General features: G+C 40.0%; 1 protein-coding gene across 5 annotated transcripts in view; it reads right to left on the bottom strand.

Annotated features, from left to right (window-relative positions):
• CCDC90B (coiled-coil domain containing 90B) overlaps positions 1–20,702 on the bottom strand; it is a 32,526-nt gene extending 11,824 nt beyond the window's left edge. Inside the window, exons 1-3 of one of the 5 annotated variants that reach the window (XM_043451863.1) lie at positions 20,166–20,701; positions 6,795–6,914; positions 4,883–4,986 (exon numbers count right to left, since the gene is read on the bottom strand). In XM_043451863.1, the coding sequence (XP_043307798.1) occupies positions 4,883–4,986; positions 6,795–6,914; positions 20,166–20,265 (324 nt within the window). In that variant the 5' untranslated portion in view covers positions 20,266–20,701. Of the gene's footprint in view, positions 1–4,032; positions 4,117–4,882; positions 4,987–6,794; positions 6,915–20,165 lie in introns of those variants that run through there. The other 4 variants (XM_043451864.1, XM_043451865.1, XM_043451866.1 and 1 more) reach the window with 4 other exon arrangements.
• Positions 20,703–24,545: the final 3,843 nt, after the last annotated feature.

Raw genomic sequence — 24,545 nt, 5'->3', positions numbered from 1 at the left:
CAACGGACCAGCTAGACCTAATTGATATCTATAGGACATTTCACCCCAAAACAATCAACCTCACCTTTTTCTCAAGTGCACATGGAACCTTCTCCAGAACAGATCACACCCTGGGCCATAAATCTAGTCTTGGAAAATTCAAAAAATTTGAAATCATTCCAGTCATCTTTTCTGACCACAGTACAGTAAGATTAGATCTCAATTACAGGAAAAAAAATTATTAAAAATTCAAACATATGGAGGCTAAATAACACGCTTCTGAATAACCAACAAATCATAGAAGAAATCAAAAAAGAAATCAAAATATGCATAGAAATGAATGAAAATGAAAACACAACAACCCAAAACCTATGGGACACTGTAAAAGCAGTGCTAAGGGGAAGGTTCATAGCATTACAGGCTTTCCTCAAGAAACAAGAAAAAAGTCAAATAAATAACCTAACTCTACACCTAAAGCAACTAGAGAAGGAAGAAATGAAGAAACCCAGGGTTAGTAGAAGGAGAGAAATCTTAAAAATTAGGGCAGAAATAAATGCAAAAGAAACTAAAGAGACCATAGCAAAAATCAACAAAGCTAAAAGCTGGCTTTTTGAAAAAATAAACAAAATTGACAAGCCATTAGCAAGACTCATTAAGAAACAAAGGGAGAAGAACCAAATTAACAAAATTAGAAATCACAATGGAGAGATCACAACAGACAACACTGAAATCCAAAGGATCATAAGAGACTACTACCAGCAGCTCTATGCCAATAAAATGGACAACTTGGAAGAAATGGACAAATTCTTAGAAAAGTATAACTTTCCAAAACTGAACCAGGAAGAAATAGAAGATCTTAACAGAGCCATCACAAGCAAGGAAATCAAAACTGTAATCAGAAATCTTCCAGCAAACAAAAGCCCAGGACCAGACGGCTTCACAGCTGAATTCTACCAAAAATTTAGAGAAGAGCTAACACCTATCTTACTCAAACTCTTCCAGAAAATTGCAGAAGGTAAACTTCCAAACTCATTCTATGAGGCCACCATCACCCTAATTCCAAAACCAGACAAAGATGCCACAAAAAAAGAAAACTACAGGCCAATATCACTGATGAACATAGATGCAAAAATCCTTAACAAAATTCTAGCAAACAGAATCCAACAACATATTAAAAATATCATACACCATGACCAAGTGGGCTTTATCCCAGGAATGCAAGGATTCTTTAATATCTGCAAATCAATCAATGTAATATACCACATTAACAAGTTGAAAGATGAAAACCATATGATTATCTCAATAGATGCAGAGAAAGCCGTTGACAAAATTCAACACCCATTTATGATTAAAACTCTCCAGAAAGCAGGAATAGAAGGAACATACCTCAACATAAAAGCTATATATGACAAACCCACAGCAAACATTATCCTCAATGGTGAAAAGTTGAACGCATTTCCCCTGAAATCAGGAACAAGACACAGGTGCCCACTCTCACCACTACTATTCAACATAGTGTTGGAAGTTTTGGCCACAGCAATCAGAGCAGAAAAAGAAGTAAAAGGAATCCAGATAGGAAAAGAAGAAGTGAAACTCTCGCTGTTTGCAGATAACATGATCCTCTACATAGAAAACCCTAAAGACTCTACCAGAAAATTACTAGAGCTAATCAATGAATATAGTAAAGTTGCAGGATATAAAATTAACACACAGAAATCCCTTGCATTCCTATATACTAACAATGAAAAAACAGAATGAGAAATTAAGGAAACAATACCATTCACCATTGCAACAAAAAGAATAAAATACTTAGGAGTATATCTACCTAAAGAAACAAAAGACCTATACATAGAAAACTATAAAACACTGATGAAAGAAATCAAAGAGGACACAAACAGATGGAGAAACATACCGTGTTCATGGATTGGAAGAATCAATATTGTCAAAATGGCTATTCTACCCCAAAGCAATCTATAGATTCAATGCAATCCCTATCAAGCTACCAACGGTATTTTTCACAGAACTAGAACAAATAATTTCACAATTTGTATGGAAATACAAAAAACCTCGAATAGCCAAAGTAATCTTGAGAAAGAAGAATGGAACTGGAGGAATCAACCTGCCTGACTTCAGACTCTACTACAAAGCCACAGTCATCAAGACAGTATGGTACTGGCACAAAGACAGAAATATAGATCAATGGAACAGAATAGAAAGCCCAGAGATAAATCCACGAACCTATGGACACCTTATCTTTGACAAAGGAGGCAAGGATATACAATGGAAAAAAGACAACCTCTTTAACAAGTGGTGCTGGGAAAACTGGTCAACCACTTGTAAAAGAATGAAACTAGAACACTTTCTAACACCATACACAAAAATAAACTCAAAATGGATTAAAGATCTAAATGTAAGACCAGAAACTATAAAACTCCTAGAGGAGAACATAGGCAAAACACTCTCCGACATAAATCACAGCAAGATCCTCTATGACCCACCTCCCAGAATATTGGAAATAAAAGCAAAACTAAACAAATGGGACCTAATGAAACTTAAAAGCTTTTGCACTACAAAGGAAACTATAAGCAAGGTGAAAAGACAGCCCTCAGATTGGGAGAAAATAATAGCAAATGAAGAAACAGACAAAGGATTAATCTCAAAAATATACAAGCAACCCCTGAAGCTCAATTCCAGAAAAATAAATGACCCAATCAAAAAATGGGCCAAAGAACTAAACAGACATTTCTCCAAAGAAGACATACAGATGGCTAACAAACACATGAAAAGATGCTCAACATCACTCATTATTAGAGAAATGCAAATCAAAACCACAATGAGGTACCATTACACGCCAGTCAGGATGGCTGCTATCCAAAAGTCTACAAGCAATAAATGCTGGAGAGGGTGTGGAGAAAAGGGAACCCTCTTACACTGTTGGTGGGAATGCAAACTAGTACAGCCGCTATGGAGAACAGTGTGGAGATTTCTTAAAAACTGGAAATAGAACTGCCATATGACCCAGCAATCCCACTTCTGGGCATACACACTGAGGAAACCAGATCTGAAAGAGACACGTGCACCCCAATGTTCATCGCAGCACTGTTTATAATAGCCAGGACATGGAAGCAACCTAGATGCCCATCAGCAGATGAATGGATAAGGAAGCTGTGGTACATATACACCATGGAATATTACTCAGCCGTTAAAAAGAATTCATTTGAATCAGTTCTAATGAGATGGATGAAACTGGAGCCCATTATACAGAGTGAAGTAAGCCAGAAAGATAAAGACCATTACAGTATACTAACACATATATATGGAATTTAGAAAGATGGTAATGATAACCCTATATGCAAAACAGAAAAAGAGACACAGATGTACAGAACAGACTTTTGGACTCTGTGGGAGAAGGCGAGGGTGGGATGTTTCGAGAGAACAGCATCAAAACATGTATATTATCTAGGGTGAAACAGATCACCAGCCCAGGCTGGATGCATGAGACAAGTGCTCGGACCTGGTGCACTGGGAAGACCCAGAGGGATCGGGTAGAGAGGGAGGTGGGAGGGGGGAGCAGAATGGGGAATACATGTAAATCCATGGCTAATTCATGTCAATGTATGACAAAAACCACTACAATACTGTAAAGTAATTAGCCTCCAACTAATAAAAATAAATGAAAAAAATAAAAAAATAAAAAAATAAATAAAAAAAATAAAGAAATCTAAATGGAAAAAAAAAATTAAAAGTATATTTTATTATGTACAGTTGACATCCCTGACTGTAATACCATCCTTAACTGTCATCTTTTATGCAGTTCTGCTTGAAATATTAATGAGGGGCACTTCCCTGGTGGTCCAGTGGTTGAGAATCTGCCCTGCAGTGTGGGGGGACATGGGTTCGATCCCTGGTCAGGGAACTAAGATCTCGAATGCCTTAGGGCAGCTAAGCCCGTGTGCCACAACTACTGAGCCTGTGCACTGCAACCAAGACTTGACACAGCTAAATAAATAAATACTTAAAAAAACAAAAAAAAGAAATATTAATGAGAATTACCTCAGAAGTCATATAGAAGTGGCTTCAAGGGGTTGTCAGTCTTGTTCCCCAAAATATGATTATGAAGCAGTTCTAAGGCATTAACTATAAGATTATTTTTGTTTTAATCTTTAATAAACATTTTATTATAGAATAAATATGCTTATTCTGTATTAATATAATAAAGAATAGCAAGGAGAGATAAAAAAGCCTTGTTAAGTGATCAATGCAAAGAAATAGAGGAAAACAACAGAATGGGAAAGCGTCTTAGCTAGGTGATATATGAAGTCCTTCCCAGCCAAGCAGGGCTTCCCTGGTGTCTCAGACAGTCAAGAATCTGCCTGAAATGCAAGAGACCTGGGTCTGATCTCTGGGTCAGGAAGATCCCCAGTATTCTTGCCTGGAGAATCCCATGAACAGAGGAACCTGGACGGTACAGTCCATGGGGTCACAAAGAGTCGGACACGACTGAGTGACTCACACTTTCCTGTCATGTAAGTCCCTTCCAGCTTTCCAAGTTTGTGAAAATTAGCCAGAACACACACACAACTGCAGTCAAGTGGCGGCCTCTACTGTGGTGGGCTTTCTATGGGGAAAAAACTTGTTTCACTAGCCGTCTATCACCATCTCATGGCTCAAATAAAATAATTATCTTACACAATGAAAGATCTGACAAACTTTCATTCTGTGTGTTACCATAATTTTGTGATAACTATTCTAACTCCTCAATCTCTCTGGATACTCACTTTACTAAAGGATTCTGGTTCCTTTAGAGAAAACAATAAGGAAGATGCAGGTGTGTATGGAAGGTGGGTTATGAAAAATATTATCTTAATGAGACTATCAGAAGTGATAAAAATGAAAATATTACCTGCTGAGCTTGAGTGACCATCTCCTTATAGATAGTATCAAGGCTGACATTTGATAAAGTGGTTAATGCTGATACAATTGTTTCTGCTTGTGCTTTGTCAAATCCTATAAACAGCAAATAGGTTTTTATGTTTTTTAAAAAGTGCACATCCTTCTCAAGATAGACTGTCATTTAAATTTTCATATAGTTGACTCTTGAACAACATGGATTTGAACTGACTAGGTCCACTTAGATGCAGGTTTTTCTCAATAGTAAATACTAATATACCACACAATCTGTGGTTGGTTGAACCCATGGATGAGGAATTGTGGACAGAGGGCCACTATAAAGTTACAGGCAGAGTTTCAACTGCACAGGCAGCTGGCGTCCCTAACCCCTGTGTTGTTCAAGGGTCAACTGAAGCCTTTTAAAAAATAAAAAGGTTATAATTAAAAACTAACAGATTATGCTAAGTTACTCTCTAAAAGCACTCTCCAATTTTAATTCCACTGATCCATTTCCCAATATCTACATCAACATTGGTATTACTGGTCTTTTTTTTTTTGAGTATATAATTGGTTTAAAAATGGTATTGCATTGTTATTTTAACTTCTACTTAAAAATTGCATTTAAGTATCTTTACATATGGGTTTCGCTGGTAGTTTAGCTGGTAAAGAATCCACCTGTAATGTAAGAGACCTGGGTTTGATCCCTGGATAGAAGATCCCCTGGAGAAGGGAAAGGCTACCCACTCCAGTATTCTTCTGGGCTTCCTGGGAGGCTCAGACAGTAAAGAATCTGCCTGCAATGAAGGAGACCTGGGTTCGATCCCTGGGTGGGGAAGATCCCCTGGAGGATGGCATGGCAACCCACTCCAGTATTCTTGCCTGGAGAATCCCATGGACAGAGGAGCCTGGTGGGCTACAGTTCATGGGGCTGCAGAGTCAGACATGACCGAATGACTAAGGACAACAGCCCATCTTTACATATATTTATTTTTCTGAGCTGTTTATGGCCTCTGTCCATTTTCTATAAAACTGCTTAACTTTTCTTATTGACTCATATGAATTCTTTGTATATTAAAGCAATAGGCTCATTGTCACATGTGTTGCTAACATTTTTAACCTTATAGGTATCCTTTGATACAGATTTAAATATTTCTGTGGTCACATCTGTCTTTACTTTCATTGCCTTTCAGTCTTATGTTTTGCTTCCTTACTCTATAAAAGTCTAAAAATACTTCTATATTATAATATTTTTTATAGTTTTTCTTTTACATTTAGCTTTTAATCAATCTAGAATTTATTTTCAGTAAAGGAATTTACTCCAATAGCCAGTCATTTATCATAACTCAATTATTAAAGTCCTTCCTTTCCCTAATTTGTAATGCCTTTTTAATTGCTTTCTAAGATATATATATACACCTTACAATGATATATATATTCATATATGCGCACACACTCGTTTCTGAATGCCACTTTATTCCTTTAAGTCAACTCTTCTATTCCTATAGTATCACATACTTTAAGTAACTGTTTTCATATCTGGTGATTTTTTGTGACTGTTGTTTGATTTTTTAAATTTTTAATAGAAAATAAAAATTTGTTTTTCTTTTTTTCTGTTGTGCTTGTACTTCTACATGAACTTAATATCATACTAGAAACAATGGTTGTTTTTTGTACATAATTGGAAACATTCTGTACATGTAATCTTACATAATGCTTTTTTCAATGAACATATCTTGAGCATTTCTCTTTTCAGTAAATATTTTCTAAGTTATACCATTTTCATGACTAAAATACTCCACTTATGGACAGGTTTTTATATTTAAATGACGACTTGTAATGGTTGATAACGGTGATGTTGTCTTGACTAGGTAATCTATTATGAGTGCTGTTAACATTCTCCTTCAGGAGGGATCCATGTTTCTCACCATGAGCTTCCAAGTCCAGAACCAATGCATGTGTATCAAAAGTTAATTTCCTTTGTTCTAACGGAGTTATGTCCACTCGCCTCATATCATATCCTTCCTTGGTTGTGGTGGTGAAGAAATCTGAAAAGAGAATTATTTTTCTGTAGTAACAGAAGCATCACACTCTAGCTTCTAAAGCATTTCCCCCATAAACCTATAATATAGTTCCAGCTCTTCTGCTCAGGAATTCTGTAATTTCAAGCAAGATAACTCCTGAGTCCATCGTTTTTTTTATCTGAAAAGTCTCCAACATTATTCTGTACCTAGAAAATAATCAATAAATGTTTTATTTCTTTCAGTATTCTGAAATTTTAAGAGTCAGTTTAACATTGTAATATAATATACATCAAGAACTTTGGATATTACTGCCACAAAACTGCCCAGCTCTCCTCAGTACTCAGAAGTCTTTCATACTGCTATGATAATTTAGAGCTATGATAACTGTTTATACATATGTTCCCATCTAAAGCAGCTTTCTGTCCTCCCACTCTTAAATATCCACATTTTTGCCTACACAGTTCTCAGTTCTGATTGGAAATTATCTTATTTACTGTTTGTCTCTCTGAACCAGAATGTCAGCTCCATGAGGCCTTGACTGTTTTTCATTACTGTATCTCTAGTACCTAAAACTGGAGAAGGAAATGGCAACCCACTCCAGTATTCTTGCCTAGGAAATCCCGTGGACAAAGTCTGAGCCTGCTGGGTGACAGTCCATGGGGTCGCAGAGTCAGACACGACTTAGCAACTGAGCACAGTACCTAAAACAGTGCTTGGCAAATGATATTTTATTGTTGAACCAATCAGTGAACTGGATTTAAAATCCTGGAGTATTCAGTGGTATCAACATAAAAGACCTGCAAAGTTTTTCTTAGTTTTGACATAAATGTCCTATTTCAATAAACTCTCGATTTTTAACCTAGACACAGAATGGTCCTGTTTTACCTACTGCTGATGATTTTATTAAAAAGGGAACTCTGTCCATATACAACTTTATTGCTATTATTATGTATTAAGTAAAATAACTGCTAATTAGCATAAACACCCAGTTAAACACAAGGTACTATACTAGATACTTTATATACTACCAAGGCAAGGTGGGATTATCCATCTTTTTAGGTAAGAAAATCAAGCCTAGGAAAAGTAAAGCCTAAGGTTTTGCCTAAGGTCATAGTCTCTGGCAGAATTGGGATTCAGACTGCAAACGCTGTTTCCATGCTGTCCTTTTTATCCTAAGTCACTTAAGACATCCAGGCACTTAAAAGACAAAGCTGCAACCTCAAGTGTTACTTATTCTGCTAGTAGAGTGTATGGCAAATGTGATTCCTTCCCATTTATCTTGCCAGTCAAGAAACATCTGAGTGCTAGGCATGTGCTGGGGACAGGGGATGATAAGCAAAACCAGACATAACAGATATCTTCACTGACTTTATAAACTGGAAGGCAGGAAACAGATTTTTTCTTTTTTAATCTAAACATAAACTCTAAATTCAAATAATGAAAGAGTAATGTCCAGTCCTTTAGACTAACTCATTCAAGTACTCAGATGAGTTCTGGTAACTAGATATAAAAGGAAGCAGATGTAAAGGTGGATCAGTTTTGCACATGTGCGTGCATGCACACACACACACATTAGCACAATGGTCAGCAATCTTCCTGGCTTTGAGTGCCATTGGGAACAGGGGCCCCCAACCCCTCAGCCACGGACCAGGTGCAGCAGGAGGTGAGAGGCAGGTGAGCAAGTGAAGCTTCGTCTGCGTTTCCAGCCTCTCCCCACTGCTTGCGTTACCACCTGAGCTCTGTCTCCTGTCACACCAGGGGTGGCCTCAGACTCTGTCCTCGTAGGAGTGCAAACCCTACTGTGAACTGTGCACATGAGGGATCTAGGTTCCCTGTGAGAATCTAGCACCTGACGATCTGGTGGACAAGTAAGGCGGTGATGCTGGTGCCGGGGAGCGGCTGCAAATACAGTTACCATTAACAGCGGCTTTACTGCACAGAGACCATAATAAATCAACTGCTTGCAGACTCACATGAAAACCATATCAGGGAATGGCAGCTGACAACTAAGGTGCATCTGGTAGCAAGCTTTAAGTCAGAATCCAGTATTCTAGTCCATGCGTGGCCTGCCCATTATTCACCACTTCTGCACTTGATAGTCTTCTTACCTTTTCCATATCTTCTAAATTTTTAAACATGTTCATATCTGCTAATTCTTACATCTGTCAGTTCTAGCTTGGTTTCAAATGGTTGATTTTTCGTCTTCATTATGGGTTTTTTTCTCTTCATTATTATTTTTTCATGCTTGGTGATTTCTGATTGGATGCTAAAAAGATTTGTTACCTTGTTTGGTGGTGGATGTATCTATATTATAAATATTCTTGAACTTCATTCAGGAATGCATTGAAATTACTTAGGATTGGTTTGACTTTTCTCCTTATATACAAATAAATGTATGTGTATGTGTGTATATAAATATATGAAACATCCAGGAAGATTAAAAAAAAAAACCTGGAGAATGGTAGGTTCTATAATACTGCCACAAAGGTAGGAAAGTAGATACAGGGAATAGGGCGAATGGACCAGAAAACCAGACTGACCCTGACTCTGAAGATCATGGCTTACAATCCAACAGTATTTAAAGTTTATCCTATAGGCCAGTGGTTCTCAACCTTATCTGTGTATCAGATTTAGCCATGAAGATTTTGAAAAATAAATATACCTAAGTATAACTTTTAGAGCTACTTGTGTAGTAGTTTTGAGGTATAGTCCAAGCCTATAATGCTTTAAAACCTTAACAGGCAGGACTAATGCAGTCAGATTTCTAAGTCAAAGCAGCCACTATTGGTCAAAGTTCTATGAAAACAGTAACAATATGAATATGCTCTTCAACATTTGTACTGCGTGCATTTTCTAGCTCTTCAAAGAATCAAAGTAGAATAAAAAACGTAAAACTGAAGCAAACTGTGGAGTCCATACATAGCTGCTGCTCTTCATCCTTCACTGACAGTGGTCTGCTTTCTTTCCTAAGTAGTAAACCTGCAGAGGCAGCTGGTGTGTAACATTTTGTAGGACATGTGAGTTACATGTAAATCACATGTAAAGAAACAATCATTTCTTAGATGCCCCAACTGAGGAATATTTATCTTAGGGGAGACATCAAGATGGCAAAATAGAAGAGGGTAGAGCTCACAGAACACACAATTCTCACAAAACACCTACTGAACACTAGCATATCATACACTCAAAGTTTCAAGAAAGATCATCATGTGGTAAGATTAAAGGGGAAGAGAGAGAAAAAAAAAGGAATTGGGATGGAATTGGTGCAAGAAAAAAAGTTCCCTCACTCTGGGAATCCCCATCACTGGCTAGGTGATCAGCTGGGACACAGAGGGTGCTTCAGAGGCTCAGAGAAGAGAGCAACAGAGGCCTGCGGAAGGCAGAACAGAGGGCAGCCCAGCTGGTCCTGGCCACCTCACTGCGCCCCGAGCCTGAGACGCACGTCTGCTGGTGCGCCTAGGGGCTAAGTGTCGAAACTCAAGTTTCAGCAGACAGATCCTGGAGAGGACGGACCTGCCAGTCCAACGGGGCTGGAGTATGGTCTGGGTTGCAACTGCAAGTGTGCACAGGATGAAGCCTGCTCTGCCACAGAAGCCCCGTGGTAAATCCAAGCGTGAGGGGAGGGGCGGCCTCAGTTTTGGCATGCCCACAGCAGGTGTGGCTCTGACTCGATTAGCGTGGGAACACACAAGTGCCAGCAGGCTGCCTATACCCAGAGGTAGGGCTGAAATCTGGGCACGTCCCCACAGATGCGTGACTGGCAGATTTATGATGCTGGTGAATTTGTAAACTCAGGAGTCAATTAAATTAGAAAACTCATGTGCTGAAATGAAAACCAAATTAAAGGAATAAACAGCAAACTAAATAATGCAAAAGAACAAAGAAGTGATCTGGAAGATGGAATACTGGAAATCACCCAATCAGAAGAGCAGACAAAAAGACAAATGAAGAAAGATGAAAGCAACTTAAAGACCTATGGGATAATATAAAGTATGCCAATCTATGCATTATAGGGATCCTAGAAGGAGAAGAAAGAGAAATGGGGGTTGAAAATGTATTTGAAAAATTGAAAAAAATTATGGCTGAAAACCTCCCAAACCTAAAGAAGGAAACAGATATCCAAGTACAGGAAGCACAGAGGATCCCAACCAAGACAAACGGACCTGCACCAAGATACTTTATAATTAAAATGGCAAAAGTTAAAAAGAGAGGATTTTAAGGGCAGCAAAAGAAAAAGAATTAGGTACAAGGGAACCCCCTTAAGGTTACTGGCTTATTTCTCTGGTGGCAGGATATATTCAAAGTAAGGGAAAACCATGCAACCTAGGATACTCTACTTAGCAATATTACCATTCAGAATAGAAGGAGAGATAAAGAATTTCTCAGACAAGCAAAAACTAAAGGAATACAGCAATACTAGACCTATCCTAAAAAAAAAACAAAAAAAAAAACTGAAAAAAGTTCCTAAATAGAGAAGCAGGAATCTAGAGCAAAGAGAAGAGCAACACTAGGAAAGTAAATCACTTAAATAAACCAGTACAGAGATTAAGAGAAAAAATTTAAGAAAGTGAGAGGGTAACAGGCAGGAAGGCCAGGGGTCTCCAAACAAGGAAATAGGCTGCAAGTGTCAGACATTTTTTATCTCTCTTAAGTGGCAGGAGAAAACAAACAAGTGTTAGATTTTTTTCCCTTCTTTATACGAATTTAAAAAGAGGTTTCTTTTTAAAATTCTGTGTTGCCATAATAACACCTGGTTCCACCTGAACTTTTCTCAAACCTTGAGCTAACCAATGCATTTTTCTTACAAAAATGTTTGTCTTAAGCTATGTTAATAAACTATGTACTAACCCTAGACTCTATCTTCAAGTGGTTCCACCTAAGACTCAGAACCGACCTGACAAACCAGTATATTTACTCATGCAAGTGTTCTCTTAAGCTATGATAGCAGGACTGTGTTTGCTTGGAAACCTGCCTTTCTTCAAGGTTCATGTCCATCATTTTACGGCCCGGGACAGCTCCCGTTGGGCCAGTGCTATTCCAAAATGCATGTTGTGGGGGAGGGGCCTGGTGCCAGTCTCTGAGTTTTCAGACAGCCCTTTCTCCAATTAGCAGCCTGCTGGTAGCTCTATAACATCTGGCTGAAGACTAGCAGGGGGGCACTCTTTCTGCCCCTTCTGATGTCTATGTCAGAAGCTTTCTCTATCTCTTTTATACTTTAATAAAAAACTTTATTACACAAAAGCTCTAAGCTATCAAGCCTTGTCACTGGCCCCAGACTGAATTCTCCTCATAGGCCAAGAATCCCGGTGTCTTTCATGGCTCAGCAACAACCTTTCAGAAGTAATTATAACTGCAATGAACAGAAAAGGATAAACAAGAAGATGTAAAAACAGGACAGCAAAATCACAAAATGTGGGTAAAGGGAGTATGAAAATGTTAATCTTTTAGACCGTGTTTGAGCTTATATGACTACCAATCTAAAGCAAGAAGATACAGTAATGGATTAACAAACTTGGAAACCAGGTAACTGCAAATCAAAAGCCTACAATAGATTCACAAACACCAAGAAGAAAGGTACTCAAGCATAGAACAAAAGAAAACCATCAAACCACAAAAGGAAACACAGAAAGCAAAAGAAACAAATACAGAATCAACTGGAAAACAAGGTTTAAAATAGCAACAAATACATATCTATCAATAATTACCTTAAATGCCAATGGACTAAATGCTCCAATCAAAAGACTTAAGACTGGCAGACTGGATAATAAAACAAGAACCAACGTTACGCTGTCTACAAGAAACCCACTTTAGGGCAAAGACACAGACTGAAAGGGTGGGGATGGAAAAAGACACTTCATACAAATGGAAATGACAAGAAGGCGGGAGCAGCAAAACTCCTATCAGACAGAAATGACTCTAAAACAAAGGCTGTAATGAAAGATAAAGGACAGTATATGATGATAAAAGGGTCAATATAATAAAAGGATATTACACTAGCTAACATATACACACCCAATATAGGAGCACCTAATACATAAAATCTCTTGATGAAAGTGAAAGAGGAGAGTGAGAAAGTTGGCTTAAAGCTCAACATTCAGAAAACTAAGATCATGGCATCTGGTCCCATCACTTCATGGCAAATAGATGGGGAAACAGTGGAAACAGTGTCAGACTTTATTTTTGGGGGCCCCAAAATCACTGCAGATGGTGATTGCAGCCATGAAATTAAAAGACGCTTACTCCTTGGAAGGAAAGTTAAGACCAACCTAGATAGTATATTAAAAAATAGAGACATTACTTTGCCAACAAAGGTCAGTCCAGTCAAGGCTATGGTTTTTCCAGTGGTCATGTATGGATGTGAGAGTTGGACTGTGAAGAACGCTGAGCACTGAAGAATTGATGCTTTTGAACTGTGTGTGGTGTTGGAGAAGACTCTTGAGAGTCCCTTGTACCGCAAGGAGATCCAACCAGTCCATCCTAAAGCAGATCAGTCCTGGGTGTTCATTGGAAGGACTGATGGTGAAGCTGAAACTCCAATACTTTGGCCACCTCATGTGAAGAGTCGACTCACTGGAAAAGACCCTGATGCTGGGAGGAATTGGGGGCAGGAGGAGAAGGGGACGACAGAGGATGAGATGGCTGGATGGCATCACTGACTCGATGGGCATGGATTTGGGTAGTTGGTGATAGACAGGGAGGCCTGGCATACTGTGGTTCATGGGGTCGCAAAGAGTCGGACACGACTGAGCGACTGAACTGAATACATAAAACAAATACTAGCTGTCATAATTGAGAAACTGGCAGGAGTACAGTAATAGTAGAAGACTTTCACACTGCACTGACATCAATGGGCATATCTTCCAGACAGAAAATCAGTACGGCAACAGAGATCCTAAAGAACAAAACAGAACAGTTAGATGTAATTGATACCTTTAGGATATTACATCCCCCCACACACATTATTTTCAAGCAGACATGGAATATTCTCTAGGATAGACCATGTACTAGGATACAAAACAAACCTCAATAAATTTAAGAGGATAGAAATTATTTCAAGCATCTTTTTTGACCAATTATGGTAAGAAATTAGAAATCAACCACGGCGTGGGGGGAAGAGAAGGAAAAGATTACAGGGAGAATAAACAATATGCTACTGAAAAAACAGGTCAACAATGAAATAAAAAAGGAAATATAAAAATACCTTGAGACAAACGATAATGAAAACACAACCAAGCAAAATCTATGAATACAGCAAAATCAGTTCTAAGAGAGAAGTTCACAGAAAAACAGGCCTTCCTCAAAATAAAAAAAAAAAGAAGACAAGAAAACAAGAGAAATTTCAAACAACCTAAGCCACCAGCTAAAAGAATTAGAAAAAGAAGAACAAACAAAATCTAAAGTCAGTAGGAGGAAGTAAATAAAATAATAAAGATCAAAGAAAATGAGGAATTCTCTGGTGGTCCACTGGTTAGAATTCCCACAAGTCATGTGGTGAGGTCAAAACAAAATAAGATAAGAATAATCTAAAACAAACAAAAAAACCCCCCAAAGTTGGTTTTTTGAAAGGATAAACAGTATCAACAAATCTGGCCAGACTCATCAAGAAGAAAAGAAAGAGGATCCAGATAAACAGAATAAGAAATGAAAGAGGAGAAATAACAACTGAAACTGAAGAAATACAAAAAACTGTAAGAGAATACTTTGAATAATTATATGCCAATAAATTGGACAACCTAGAAGTCAACAAGTTTCTAGAAACACGGAGCCCCCCAAAACTGAATCAAGAAGAGATAATATGAACAAAACAACTGCTTGAATGTGAATTAGAATGTATAATTAAAATCACTCCCTGCAAACAAAAGTTCAGGATGGGATGGTTACACTGGAGAATTCTACCAAATATACAAAGAAGAACTTATACTGATCCTTCTCAAACTCTTCCAAAAGACTGAAGAAGAGGGAACACTCCAAAGGTCATCCTATGAAGTCACTATTACCCTGATACCAAAACCAGACAAAGACATTACCAAAAAAGAAAATTAAGGTCAATATCTCTGATGAATATAGATGCAGAAATTCTCAACAAAATATTAGCAAACTGGATCCAACAACACATAAAAGGATCATACATCATGATCAAATTGGTTTCACTCAGGAGCACAAAGATGGTTCAACACACACCAATCAATGTGCATTTCTTTACACTAACAATGAAATATCAGAAAAGGAAAGTCAGAAAACAGTCCTTTTAAAAGCTGCACCAAAAAAAAAAAAAACCACAACTTAGGAATAAACCTGACCAAGGAGGTGAAAGAGTTATATGCTGAGAATTATAAAACACTAATAAAACTGAAGGTGATTCAAAGAAATGGAAAGAAAGCCCATGCTCTTGTATTAAAAGAATATTGTTAAAATGACCATACTATCCAAAGCAATATACAGATTTAATATGATCCCTACCAAATTACCCATGACATTTTTCACAGATTTAGAACAAGTAATTTTAAAATTTATATAGAACCACACACACACAAACCCGTCACAACTGCCAAATTAACCCTCAAGAAAAACAACAAAGTGGGAGGCATAACCCTCCGAGACGTCAAACAATACTATGAAGCTACAGTAATTCCAACAGTGTGGCACTGGCACAGAAACAGACATATGGATCAACGGAACAGGACACAGAGCCCAGAAATAAACCCACAGCCCTGTGATGAATTAATCTTTGACAACTGATGCAAGAATACACAATGGAAAAAAGAGAGTCTCTTTATCAAGTGGTGTTGGGAAACCTGGTAAATCAATGAAATTAGAACACTCCTTATACAAGAAAATACTCAAAATAGCTTAAAGATTTAAATGTAAGACATGACACCATTAAACTCCCAGAAAAGAACACAGACAAAACATTCTCTGACATAAATTTTATCAATGTTTTCTTAGGTAGTCTCCCAAGGCAATAGAAATAAAAACAAAAATAAACAAATGGAACCTAATCAAAATTATGAGCTTTTGCACAGCAAAGGAAACCATAAACAAACTGAAAAGACAACCTATGGACTGGAAGAAAATGTTTGCAAATAATGCAAACGACAAGGGATTAATTTCCAAAACACAAACATCTCAAACAACTCAATGACAGAAAAAAAAACCCCAATCAAAAAATTCGTAGAAGACTTAAAAATATTTTTCCATATTTTAAAGACAAGATCACTGTCCTTTCGGTATAATGTCTTAGATTAAAGACGTTGCCTTTAATATCTGTTGGGAAGGAAATGTCCAGACTTTTCAAATCTTTTATTATATGTTTCCTTTTTTGTTTACATAGGGAACAATGTTTATAGTTGTGTGTACAGTGGGGGTCTACAACAAGAAGTGTATATTTTCAAACAATTTTTTAATGATTTAACAATTTTTGTAAATCATTTTCAGGCTTCTGCAGCTGTAGATTCTCACTGTGAATCCCCTGCTTGCTCATGCATAAGTGTATTTGCAATACCAAATATACAGGTTTAGTATTTTTGCCTGTTAGTGATTGTTTCCTATGTGTAACATTTTGGTTGAGATGTTAAATGGTGGAAGAGTACTGTGGATGTGAATGTGGGAAGTAATTTTAATCATGTGTAATTGGTCACAAGGCCTAAGTTGCAGTAACTATTGCTGTTTTATTTAACAATGCCTTGTTGCTTTGTATGCATTAACGTTTGGGTGTAAAGATTGTGTGTCTATCCAACAGGGAGCCACAGTATTTAAATTGACCAACCTAATGTTACAACTACTTTTGAGGTGGCCAAATGTAAACTAAAAGCCTTAATTAAAGTGGTGCAATTTTGTATAACTTAGCATCAGTAGTTGAATAAATTTGGATTGCCATGCAAAAAAAAAAAAATTTTTCCAGAGACATACAGATGACCCAAAGGCACAGGAAAAGACATTCAACACTAATAATCAGAGAAGTGCAAATGGAAACTACAAGGTATCACCTCACACCAGTCAGAATGGCCGTCATCAAAAGTCTACAAATAATAAATGCTGGAGAGGGTGTGGAGAATAGGGAACCCTCCTATAAGTTGGTAGAAATGTAAACTGGTACAGCCACTATGGAGAACAGGATGCAAGTTCCTTAAAAAACCAAAAACAGAGTTACTATAAAATAGAGTTACTATATGACCCAGCGATCCCACTCCTGGGCACATACCTACCCAGAGAAAATCAGAATTCGAAAAGATACATGCACCCCAATATTCTTTGCAGCACTGTTTACAACAGCCAGGATGTGGGAGCAACCTAAATGTCCATCAGCAGAGGAGTGGATAAACAAGATGTGGCATAGACACACACACACAGAATACTACTCAGGCATAAAAAAGGAAATAATGCCATTTGCAACAACATGCAGGTACCTAGAAAATGTCATACTAAGTGAAGACACACACAGACAAATATTGTATGATATTGCTTATTTGTGGAATGTAAGAAAATGTAGCAAATGAACAGAAATAGTAAGAGGTGTAGAAAACAAACTTGTGGTTACCAGGCGGGAGACTGGGGCTGACATATACACACTACTATATGTAAAGCAGATACTAATAAGAACCCACTGTATAGCACAGGGAACTCAACCTAACACTCCAGAATGACCTATAGAATCTAAAAAAGATCAGATATATGCATAGCTATAGGGGCTTCCCAGGTGGTGCTAATGGTAAAGAACCCACCTGTCAATGCAGGAGACTTGAGAGACTCAGGTTTGACCCCTGGGTTAGGAAGATCCCCTGGAAGAGTGCATGGCAACTCACTCCAGTATTCTTGCCTAGATAATCCAATGGACACAGGAGCCTGGTGGGGCTATAGTTAATAGGCTCACAAAGAGTCAGACACGACAGAAGAGACTCAGCACACACGCATATGTATAACTGATTCACTATGCTGTACGGCAGAAACTAACAACACTGTAAATCAGCTATATTCTAATAAAAATTTAAAAAGAATTAAAAAAGAGAGATTATATACACAATGGAATATTACTCAGCCACAAAAAGTGTGAAATAATGCCATCTGCAGCAACATGGATGGACCTAGAGACTATCATACTAAATGGAAGTAAACCAGAGAAAGACAACTATCATATGGTATCACTTACATGTAGCATCTAATAAATGATACAAACAAACTTATTTCAAAACAGAAACAGGCTCACAGACATAGAAAAGAAACTTAATGGGAATGAGTGGGAGAAGGGATAAATTAAGAGTTTGGCATTAGCAGATACAAATTGCTATGTATAAAATCAAATCAACTATGTTTCAATAAAAAAATTTTAAAACAGAAAATAAAGTATAATGGAAAAGAATCTGAAAAAGAACATATAGTATAGATGTGTATATATATAACAGGACTGCTGAAACTAACACAACTCTGTAAATCAACTATACTTGAATTAAAATTAAAAATTAAAAAATATTACTAACATTAGAGTTGCGACACTTCAATGACATAGCTGATTATTAATATATATTTTTCCATGCTGGTCTGTTTATGTATGCTGTGCTAGTTCCATCAAGATTATCAGCATTAATATATTAAATAATAAACTAACGCAAGATCTATGGACTCCACATCCAGAGACTGACTTCTCAGGGACAGCCAAAAAATCTGTTTTTAGAAGCTCAGTGTTTTTTATGTTCTGCTAAGTAAGAGAAATAGTAATGAACTAGGAATCCACCAGTGGTCACAAAACTTACATAAATAACATCTTCCTGTGCCTTGTTTTATCTTTAAAACGGTAATTCAACTAGATGAAAACTAAGATCCTTCCCTGGGTCAGAGGTCAAGGTTTTCAAATTCCTTGATTACTGACTTGAGACAAGCTTAAACTACTTGAACACTGTAAACATTCAATAAATATTTGTTTAGTGATGAGGGACCCAAATTATATTAGCTCTGAAAGTTTACAAAAGATTGAGACTGGGGTGATTTCCCAGGGTTCAAAAAACGTCCGTTTTTTGTACAGTCCGTCATAATGTGTATGTATGCTAAACTCCATGGGGTCTCAAAAGAGTTGGATACGACTGAGCGACTAAATACACACACCAACTCAACATCTTTGTTGTTGTTCAGTCGCTCAGTCGTGTCCGACTTTTTGCAACCCAATGGACTGCAGCATGCCAGATTTCCCTGTCCTTCACCATCTTTGCAGCTTGCTCAAACTCATGTCCATTGAGTCAGTGATGCCATCCAACCAGCTCGTCCTAAGTAAGTTCAAATACCGTGCCAAGGACCCTGGGCACTAAACAGTCTTAGAGATGGGGGGGGGGGTGGTCAATAACTGCAGCCTTGCTGTGTGACTAAAATGAAACGAGCAAAACAGCACCAAGTTGTGGTGCTGGGCAGCTCAGTTCGCCCGGCACTGAAGAATTAAGGTGAATTCTTTCGCGGTTTAGTGATAAGGGACCCAAGATCACTAGATTTAGTGACCCTAGATCACTAGAGAACGCTGAGGTTAGTACGAAGTGCCTACTCTGCAGACAACCCCAAAGGGTTTAAAAATTGTGGGGAAAAGATTCTGGAAACGACTCTCAATAAATTCAGTTGTCCAGCACACACTGGTGACAGGCGCGCCCGCCCGTCAACCACTGTAGCTTCCCGTGATCACGTTCCTTTTGCTTGAAAGGCGATTGCCAAGTACTGAAAACCACAGCGTAAATAAAGCGGGGGTTGTTCAGTCGCTCAGTCGAGTCCGACTCTTTGCGACCCCACGGGCTGCAGCACGCCAGGCTTCCCTGTCCTTCACCCTCTCTCGGAGTTTGCTCCCGAGGACAGAAAACTAGAGCGAAAATAAAGCGGACCTGACGGGAAACGTGCGCTGTAGATTACCTGGGCTGGAGGACGGCACCCGAGTAACAGTCCAAGTTTGAACAAACCGCGAAAGGTGACGGGCCTCTCCGGGCACAACCTACAACACCTGCGAGGGGGCGGGGACGACCAGCCTCCCTCGACAGAGAAGGGTTCAGAGAGACACCTGGCGGGGCTCGAGCGGAAGAGCCGGGCGGGAAGACAGGCCTTCGGAGGCTCGCGCTCCCGTTCTCGGCCCTCGCGCCTCCCGCCTCAAGCCCTCGGGGCGAGGCTCGGCAGCAGGGTCGCCAGGCCCCGGAGCGGGCTGGAGGGAGGCGGCGGCACCCTCGCGTTCCTCTCGCCCAAGCCGGCACCACCCACCGGCACCACCTCCCCACAGAGCACACAGGCATCGGGCGACACGGTGCCTTTTCTCACCTCTCCGCAGGGCCGGCGAAAAACGCCCACAGGGGCTCGAAACTCGGCGGCCCCCGCCGCCTTCACAACGCAAGAGCGGCCGAACCCAGCGGCCCCACATTTCACGGGTTTTCCAGCTGGAGTCAGCCAGGTGAGAAGACGGGGCGAATCGCGCTCAGGCTTTCGGGCAACGTAGTTCTGGCGCCAAGAGGATGCTGGGAAATGTAGTTTTCGGCCCGTAGCAACTCCACAGGGCTTCCCGGCACAGGCTCGCACCGCGCGCGGTCTCGCGAAGTTGGGCCCCTCCACAGACTGACCCGGAGCTCACCAGCATGGTTTACAGCGGCTTCGCTTCTCTCACCGCCTCACCCCAACCCGTACACGCCGTTACCGCCCTAAGAAGCGGAATCTTGTTTCAGAACCTCCCGGTGCCCGTTCTCTGGCAATGAGGTGTGCAGCTAAACGGCCGACTCCCGCCGGAGAGCCAGCGGCCATTACCGGTTTGGGTTGGTGGACGACAGAGTCACGTCCAACCCCGCGGCAACCTGGGACGTGCAGGCCTTGGCCGCTGAGCATGCCGGGAGTTGCGCAGAGCGCTTCTGGGAAGTGTAGTCTCCCCGAGGCTCTCGTTTCTCATTTCTTGCCGCTTCTCCCTCTAGTGTACGGGAGGACCATATTTATTTGGTTTAGTTGCTGTCTTTTTTTTTTTTTTCCAGTGGGTTTTGTCATACATTGACATGAATCAGCAATAGATTTACACGTATTCCCCATCCCGATCCCCCCTCCCACCTCCCTCTCCACCCGATTCCTCTGGGTCTTCCCAGTGCACCAGGCCCGAGCACTTGTCTCGTGCATCCCACCTGGGCTGGTGATCTGTTTCACCATAGATAGTATACATGCTGTTCTTTTGAAATATCCCACCCTCACATTCTCCCACAGAGTTCAAAAGTCTGTTCTGTACTTCTGTGTCTCTTTTTCTGTTTTGCATATAGGGTTGTCGTTACCATCTTTCTAAATTCCATATATATGTGTTAGTATGCTGTAATGTTCTTTATCTTTCTGGCTTACTTCACTCTGTATAATGGGCTCCAGTTTCATCCATCTCATTAGGACTGATTCAAATGAATTCTTTTTAACGGCTGAGTAATATTCCATGGTGTATATGTACCACAGCTTCCTTATCCATTCATCTGCTGATGGGCATCTAGGTTGCTTCCATGTCCTGGCTATTATAAACAGTGCTGCGATGAACATTGGTTAGTTGCTGTCTTGAGGGAAATTGAATTCTCTCGTTTCTCGGGACGACCTGATTTATATATCACCATTTTATCTCTCTCAGACCTCAGTTACTCCAGAGTTTTCCCCACACGGTAAAATGTTGAAAGTAGCAGCACACAGTAGTTGTGGGGTTCAGATGCGGGGATGCCAGTACTTTGGCCACCTGATGTGAAGAGTTGACTCATTGGAAAAGACCCTGATGCTGGGAGGGATTGGGGGCAGGAGGAGAAGGGGACGACAGAGGATGAGGTGGTTGGATGGCATCACCGACTCGATGGGCATGAGTTTGAGTAAACTCCGGGAGTTGGTGATGACAGGGAGGCCTGGCGTGCTGCGATTCATGGGGTCGCAAAGAGTCGGACACGACTGAGCGACTGAACTGAACTGATTCTCTGTAAATTCTTTCATATTAGTTCAAACGATAAAGAACCTGCCTGCAATGAGGGAGACCTGCGTTCAGTTCCTGGGTGGGGAACATCCCCTGGAGGAGGGCATGGCTGCCCACTCCAGGATTCTTGCCTGGAGAATCCCCATGGACAGAGGAGCCTGGTGGGCTGCAGTCCATGGGGTCGCCAAGGGTCGGGCACGACTGAGGGCGTAACACAACAAAGTGGTGAACAACCGCCAGGTTTTTGTGGCTTAATTATTCTAACAATGTAAACTTCGCACTCAGTCTTACCGATTTGTTTTCAGAGCTTTGTGTCAGCCGCGTGACAAGCACCGTTCTAAGCACTGAGACACGTTAGAAGAACAGGAGTCCCTTCGCTGTGCAGCTGAAACGACCACATTGTTAACCGGCTATACCCCAGTGCAAACCAAAAAGTTTAAAGTAGGGGGGGAAGAAAGAAGAGACGGAACACAATTCCTGACAGGGCTTTAACAGTGTATGGAGAGGAACTATAAATGATTATTTAAATATTGAAAAACAAAGAACCACCCCTCCTCAAAAAGACTTTAATTTCACAGCTGAAAAAAAAAAAAAAAGGTATAACAGAAGGATATACCATTATTACCTGTTAAACATTTTCTAAAAAATAATGATCAGTTCTACCGAGTAAACCATCAGATACAGTCGCTTAAGCTCCTGGCAGGAGTTTATGTTAGTACAACATATTAGGGGAAAACAATGTAATAATATATATAAACTCTAAAAATTGAATAGCTAGTTTCACTTCTAAGAATTTACTCTAAAAAATTTATCTTGTAGCTAAGATTTTTTAAAAAGTTTTTATTATTATTTATTTATTTGGCTGCACAAGGGATATTTTAATTGTGGCATGTGGGATCTAGTTCCCAGACCAGGGATTGAACCTGGGGCCCTCCATTAGGAGTGTAGCATCTTAGCCACTGGGCTACCAGGGAAGTCCCTGTAGCTAAGAGTTTAAAAAAAATTTTAACTCTTGCAGTGTTATTTATAATAATGACAAATTAGAAATAATCTGGTGGCTCAGATGGTAAAGAATCCACCTGCAATGCCGGAGACCTGGGTTCAATCCCTGGGTTGGAAAGATCCCCTGGAGAAGGGCATGGCAATCCACTCCAGTATTCTTGCTTAGAGAATCCCCATGGACAGAGGAGCCTGGTGGGCTACAGTCTATGGGGTGGCAAAGAGTTGGACATGACTGAGTGACTCAGCACAGCACAGAAATAATTTAAATATTCAAAATGATTCAGTAACTTGCAGAAATATCCTTAAATGGAATATTATGCAATCACTGCTGCTACGTCGCTTCAGTCGTGTCCGACTCTGTGTGACCCTATAGATGGAAGCCCACCAGGCTCCCCCGTCCCTGGGATTCTCCAGGCAAGAACACGAGTGGGTTGCCATTTCCTTCTCCAATGCATGAAAGTGAAAAGTGAAAGTGAAGTCGCTCAGTAGTGTCCGACTCTTAGCCCCCATGGACTGCAGCCCACCAGGCTCCTCCATCCATGGGATTTTCCAGGCAAGAGTACTGGAGTGGGGTGCCATTGCCTTCTCTGATGCAATCATTAAAAAACTTAGTGACAAGAAAATGTTTAATTTGTATACTTATATAACTATATCCCCAATATGATTTTAAGTCTGTTAAATGATATAAGTAAAGTCAACAGGTGTTATTAATAAAAATAACTCCAACTGCTCTTTAGGAGCTCTCAGTATACTGGAAGAAAAAGACCAGTAAGTGAGAACACAAAATTTTTATTTACCTTAAATTCAATAATGATTATGAAAAAGTGAATCTCTTTAATATTAATATATATTATTATTTGTATTACTATAAAATTCTCTCCCCAACGTACACACACAGTGTTGATGTTGGGCCAATCATATTCCTTTCTGTGGAATTAGTGACTTAATTCAGGGATTCTTAATCATCTTCTGAAATTTGCTGGAACAATAGCAAGTGAATTTGGGAGCCCACACAGCCTCATTTTGCCAAAGAAGTACAGAGGCAGGAGCAGGGATAGCAGATGAAGTGAATCCACATGGTATTCAGCTAATAGATTTAGCCACTTCCTGAGTCCCTTGGACAGCAAGGAGATCCAACCAGTCCATCCTAAAGGAAATCAGGCCTGAATATTCAGTGGAAGGACTGATGCTGAGACTGAAACTCCAATACTTTGACCACCTGGTGCAAGAACTGACTCATTGGAAAATACCCTGATGCTGGGAAAGATTGAAGGCGAGAAGAGAAGGGGACGAGAGAGGATGAGATGGTTGGATGGCATCACTGACTCGATGGATATGAGTTTGAGTAAACTCTGGGATGTGGTGATGGACAGGGAGGCCTGGCGTGCTGCAGTCCATGGGGTTGCAAAGAGTCGGACACGACTGAGCGACTGAACTGAACTGAGACCTGGGCAGCCCAGGTGGCGCTAGTGGTAAAGAACCCAGCTGCAAACGCAGGAGATGTAGGAGATGTGGTTTTGATCCCTGGGTTGGGAAGATCCCCTGGAGGAGGCCATGGCAACTCACTCCTCTGTTCTTGCCTGGAGATTCCCATGGACAGAGGAGCCTGGTGGGTTACAGTCCATGGGGTTGCAAAGAGCTGGACACTACTGAAGTGACTGAGCATGCACATGAGACCTGCCTAATGCTCTTGTGTTCTCAAACTCTCCACTGCTCTTATTATTTGTCTGCTG

This window comes from Cervus canadensis, chromosome 29 (genome assembly GCF_019320065.1).
Source record: "Cervus canadensis isolate Bull #8, Minnesota chromosome 29, ASM1932006v1, whole genome shotgun sequence".
Taxonomy (NCBI): domain Eukaryota; kingdom Metazoa; phylum Chordata; class Mammalia; order Artiodactyla; family Cervidae; genus Cervus; species Cervus canadensis.
The sequence above is the reverse complement of the archived record's forward strand: the minus strand, read 5'-3'. Positions and strand labels throughout refer to the sequence as shown.